Consider the following 6,000-nt stretch of genomic DNA (forward strand, 5'->3'; position numbering starts at 1 on the left):
TGAACCTAGAAATAGCATGTATATTTTTAATGGTGTCATTAATCACTTGAGCAATTTACTGAGGTTTTGATGGCTTTGCTAGCATTGGAAAAATTTTAAATCTAAATTGAAGGCTTTTCTGAAGATTCTGTAGTTCAAAAATACTTACTAAATTTGAAGCTGGAGTTAATATAGGAAAATGCCAAGGACTCTATCTGTGTAGGTGGGCAGACTCAACTATCTTGGCATTTAAAATACAGAAATGTGTTCTTTAAAAATGTTATCATTATTAAGTTCGTTATTTTATGATGACCTAACTTAATCTTCTTTCTTGTTTCCTCTGCAGTTTCTAGAATCATCAGCAAATATGTTTGCTGCAGCACAGCAGTTGTCTCAAAATATTAATCCGGGTGAGCTTTTTTTTTGTTACTGTGCTTGTTGCCGTGGCAGCAGAACACTCACTACAGTCCCGAAGCAATATCCTGCCAGAAAGGACTCCTAGCACTGAGATGTCACTTGCATTAGGGCTTTGGGTTTTGCTTTGTCAAACGGCATGTTTGGTTGAAATTTAGCTCAAAACCCCACAGATGCCTACTTCATAGTTGTCAATAACTCACTGAAATTTTGTTTAAGGCTTTTTAAAAAGGCACACCTTACCTGCCTCCCTTTACATCATGTTTCCAGGTCGTGTTTAAGTCCTAGACACGGCCTGCTTTAGAGCATTGTCCAGCTTGCTAGTGACCTTGACTCCCTAGGCACTTCTGCTCTTGCTTGAGAGCTTGATTTCTGTAGGTACCCAGAAGCACACTGTTCTGAGGAGGATAAGTGTTTGCCTTTCACTGTGGTGCAAGTTTAGGTGATGAGCTGCTTGAATTTCCCAGAAAACTGGAAGGCTTGTTACCTCATGGCTGACTCATAGTTAGCCTAAAAGGTTGCTCTGTGCTAGTTAAAAGCTTGTCATGGTGGCACCCATGTTTTTAAAAAGGTTGTCTTGTTAAAGTACCCCAAGAAATGGATAATCTAGGATTTGTAATGCACAGCTGCTTTGCCACAGGGCGGCCAGGCTGTTGGAATATTCTGAGGGGGAGCAGCATCCAGTCCTGTTGAACTGGACTGGCATGCAGCAGCAATCAGCTCCCCTGAATCGGGGAGTTATAGCAAGAGAAAAGGCAGTAGGATACATTAACCCTTTTCTGTAAAAAGACCAAGCCCTGTCACATTTGGGACCTGTCTGCAGAAAAGGAGGAAACGTTCTGCATCCCTCCCAGCCATTATGCTGCAAGGGGAACAAGAGAGGCGCTTGTGTTCCTGACTGTAATTACTGTTATTTCTCGTGTAATTAAAAGTCAATAGATACATAACTTAGAATGTCCCTTTAGAGGGCTGTATCTCTGACTCTGGGAGGCAACACTGCTCAAGTTACATGTCTCCAGAAAATGGTTGGTGCTGAGGAACCCAGCATCTGTACTGTGCATGTTTCAGGAGGTTTACTTCAGACTAGCTCATCTGGTCCCAAGAGCTGAATGACCTGTACTGATTGGACTGCCTTGACTGTGCCTCTGGAGCCTGTCTTCTGGTTTAGTTTCCTCCAGAAATAATCCAAGATTGTTCTTTGATGGAAGCCAAGCCTGTTGAAGTAGGGACAACAGGGAAACATGCTTCAGAAGCACAGTCGTAGTCCAAAGTGAAATGCTAATACAGATGCATCCATAGGTACCTTCTTCTGGCGGAATAAATTTGGACTCTCTTTCATTGCAGCAGCTGCTGCTCTACTGAGGTAGTGACCTAGTGGCTGGACTCTTTATAATTCAACCAATATTTGACTCCTACACACGTACAGGCATGGAAGACTATGACAATTCATTAGGTGTTTTCCGTGGCTTTCATCCTTGATTATGGTACTGATGGACTGTTTGGCGCTTTTTTTCCTCATAGTTATTCTCAATGGTATCACAGAGTGGGAAAAACTGTCTTTCTTGACCCACTTGTAATGGCAGCTTAATGTTAAATCATAGAATTCTATCTAAGAAAGACTTAATTTCCTTAGGAATACTCTGAGAGTTTTTCCATTACACCCACAGAACTAACAACAAAATAGTCTGTTTGCCTTTTAAATGGATTACTTCTAACTTACTGGAATTTAAAATGTTCTTTGTGCTCAGAAACAGCGCAGCTGCTTTTGATTGTATCTGATGGAAGAGGCCTTTTCTTGGAAGGCAAGGAACGAGTGACAGCAGCAGTTCAAGCAGCTCAGAATGCCAATATCTTTGTTATTTTCGTAGTGTTGGACAATCCTAATTCCCGGGTAAGTAGGTGAACAAGGGAATTCAAATGCAGTGAATGAGACACATACAAATCTTTTTCTTGTCTTTTTTAGTACTTTACAGCTATCTTATCTTTTGCAGAGGTCAAAGATATTTAGCCCAATTTCAGCTTTTCACAACATCTGTCATATCTTTTATGATTTCTCCCTACTGTAATTCTTATCTTCTTTTGTATTTAAATAAAAAAACCACTTCCATGCCACAGCTTCTGTCTTCAAATGTAATGGTTGTAGATTTTGGCCACCAGAGAAGTAGCTGGCAGGCTGACAATTTCAAAGTTTGAGAAATGCTTTTGTTCACCTCAATTTTAATTCAAATTGATCATTTCTGACAGCAGTCTCCATTTGATATGGCAGCTGGAGCCAATATGAGATTAAACATTAGACAGGAAGGAGTATATGAGAGTTACTTAGTGCCTGAACTGGGTAAGCTTGGTACTGTATTTGGTAGCTGTGAAAGCAAGCCATTAGATTTCCTTGGCTGGGAAGCTGAAATATCCAGGAGCTTTTCAGGGAGACACTGTAGTGCAGTAAGTGAGCAAACTTAAGCCTTACTTTGAATTAGGTGAAGACTCTGATTTTGTAGTTCACGTTTTCTTCCTATATCTTTATTTCTCCACACACAACCCACCTGTTATTCTTTTGCTGACAAAATATTACAAGGTTCTGATGAAACCTAGCTATAATGTCAAGAGAAAATTCTAGGCAGTGAAGTGTGTTTTTTTTATAAGCTTTATTAACTTTCTGAGCTGCTACACTGAGCAACTAAGAAGTTACTTTACAAGAAGCACAGCTGGAGTTCAACCTGCCTTTTGTCTTTGTAGTATTTGTTGAAATATTATAAAATAATTTGCTAAAGAATCTTTTGTATTAGATCACTGCACAAATGCAAGTTGAACTCTTAGTCCTAAAGAGCTTACACATGACAGTGTGCTAGAAAGGTATCAAATGTATAAATAGAAGTGATAACAGTAAACTTGTAAAATAAAATCATAAAATACCAAGGAAAGACAGGATTTATTTATAAAACTTGGTATTGCAGTAGCTTAAGCTTAGTCTCTTCTAGCCTATAATTCATTGATTAGAGCACTTTTATTGAAGAGGGCAAAAGCATTTACAGAATCACAGAATCATTAAGGTTGGAAAAGACCTTCAGGATCATCAAGTCCAACCATCAACACAACACCACCATGCTCACTAAACCATGTCCTGAAGTGCCACGTCCACACAGTTTTTGAATGCTTCCAGTGATGATGGCTCCACCAACTCCCTGGGCAGCCTGTTCCCATGTTTGACCACATTTAACTGTTTTGTGTTCAGCTTTTGATTTGATTTACCATTGAACACTTTGGCTTTTAATCTTAAAACTCTTTTTAACTTCTGATTTAACAGAGAAGGAATTCTAAGTATTTGAAAAATAGGATAAATAACATCAAAGGCGTGTAAAAGATGCATGTGGTTTAGTAGTCCTGTCAATTCTTTTTTACAGGATTCCATTTTGGACATTAAAGTACCTATATTCAAAGGACCTGGAGAATTGCCTGAAATCAGATCTTACATGGAAGAATTCCCATTCCCATTCTACATGATCCTTAGAGATGTGAATGCGCTTCCAGAAACTCTCAGTGATGCACTCAGACAGTGGTTTGAACTGGTGACTGCCTCAGACACTTTGTAGACGTTGTAGACGAAGTCAGTACCTGATTGCTGCTAAACCGCTGAAATATATGAAAAGGCATTTCATTGGAGAGTTCGTATGGTCTCTTTCTAACTGGGATGAATGTGCAGAAGCTGCCCTCTGGCAGTCAGACTGCCTGAGAACAAAATGGTTTAGGTGCGTTCTCCCACATTTGTAAGAGAAGAATTATGAAATGATGAGACTGTCATCTTCTTTCATTGCCTATTCCCACAAATAACGTAAAACTTTCCTTAACTTCTCCTGTAATAACTTATTACTTTAAAAAAAAAAATGTATTTGTAATGCTCACGGAGGTAAAATTATTCCTACCACTGTCTATTGCAATAAGAAAAATCAGTCTTGCTTCTGGGACAGTGTTTCTGCATTAGAAGAACTTCAGGTATCTTGCAAAAAAGCATTCTTTAGCTTCACCTGTGTGGCTGGTGCCTCCTTAGGAACGAGTGGGGGAGCAGGAGAAGCAGATGGTTTTAAACAACCAAAAAAATAAGTACTTGAATACTTGAAACTATTCTGCGGTTAAACACATCCTATTTAATTATTGCTGATTTTTGTCTGACAATATCAACAGGGAGTTTTATGAATAATGCCATATGATCATCCCTATATTATCAGTTTACACTGTGAAGTTTGTCCCTCTGTCCAAGGCAGACATTGAGGACCTTTCATTAATCCGATGTCTTAGAGCATGGACATGATTTTTCATTGCAAAAGCTATGCATCTTATATTGTCTGTACTAATAAAAAGAGGTACCACTGTTTGCAATTAGGATGTCTGTTCTTTCAGTTGATCAAAGCTTGAATAAATTAACCAAATTTGCCACATGGAAATTCTGTGCATTCTCGAGCAGTGCACAAATATGAATTTTCATATGACAATGTATTGTGATTGATGTAACTTCAACACTTCTCCTCCTTTTACGAAGATAATGCCAGCAGAGAATTTTAATTAGGGGGCCAGTCTTTTGACTTCTTAGTCAAAACCTGAAGGGAAACTTTGTTTAAATGTCCCTGGTCTAAACTCTTTTTGAAGATCATCTTTGCGTACAGAAATTGAAGGTGCCTCATTTTAAGTGTGGTGCGGTTGATCAGAAAATGGCTGGAAATGTGGGTGTATTCCCAAAGATGTGATCGTTCTCTCTGGCTTCTAGCTAGAAGAACCTTACTCAAAGTGTGGCTGTAGCTGTTCCGAGATGCAGCAGCAGCAAGACCCAGAGGTGTGAAAAGGCCCCCAGCAAGGCTGTTTCTTACGCTAGCTTTGTGTAGCTTTGCCACAGGTAATTCATGATAAGCAAATTTCAGAACTGAAAACTCAACAGGGGAACTCTATCCCATCAGTATTTAAATGTCAGGTATTATATGATATCCTTCCAGTATTCTTTACATCTCTTGTGCATGTATACAAATACTTGGATGCTTTGGGAAATTGAACTGTGGAAGTAGGTGGGTTTAGTTCATTAGGTAATTCTCCAGAATGTACTTCCATTTTGGACTTGTACTGAGTATTTGTAGTAGAAAACTTGGAGAAAATACTTTAGAAACTAAAACTTAAGATTGCAGGGATTGTTTCCAATGCAAATTAGAGTTTGTTGCAGGGATGTCGTTACAGCCCAAGACACAACTTTATCAGCAGTGCTTACTGCACAAATCTTTAAACAAGTTTTTTCTTCATCTGTAAGTAACAAGAGCTTGTCCTGAAGGCAAGGCATCAGTTAACTGTTGGTTTTTCCTCTGCCAGCCAGCTCTATGTCTGCATTCACTGCCACAACGATGGCTGCCTTGCCCTGCTGCCACCAGTCACCTCGCTGGGCACAGCCGCAGGTGCCTACACGGACGCCAGCGGTAGCTTAGGGTCCTGCGGTTGCCGAGGTGGCTGCTGGATCTTACCGCACCGCCTTCATTTGACCAGGGGTAAGCACGCGTCCCTGGCGCCGGCTCCCGGGCGGCCGCCCCGCACGGCTGAGCGAGCCCGGCCATGACGGGACTCCCTTTCTGCCTGGGG

At 40.3% G+C, this 6,000-nt stretch overlaps 1 protein-coding gene across 1 annotated transcript in view; it reads left to right on the forward strand.

Moving 5' to 3' along the window:
* The window catches only part of MDN1 (MDN1, midasin homolog (yeast)), a gene marked incomplete at its 5' end in the record, with an annotated part of 52,989 nt that extends 48,677 nt beyond the window's left edge, over window positions 1-4,312 (forward strand). The window contains 3 exons of the mRNA XM_010289386.1: window positions 326-389; window positions 2,142-2,284; window positions 3,792-4,312. Of these exons, the coding sequence (XP_010287688.1) occupies window positions 326-389; window positions 2,142-2,284; window positions 3,792-3,980 (396 nt within the window). The remainder of the gene's footprint in view (window positions 1-325; window positions 390-2,141; window positions 2,285-3,791) is intronic.
* Window positions 4,313-6,000: the final 1,688 nt, after the last annotated feature.

Source organism: Phaethon lepturus, unplaced genomic scaffold (genome assembly GCF_000687285.1).
Source record: "Phaethon lepturus isolate BGI_N335 unplaced genomic scaffold, ASM68728v1 scaffold726, whole genome shotgun sequence".
In the NCBI taxonomy this organism is placed as follows: Eukaryota; Metazoa; Chordata; class Aves; order Phaethontiformes; family Phaethontidae; genus Phaethon; species Phaethon lepturus.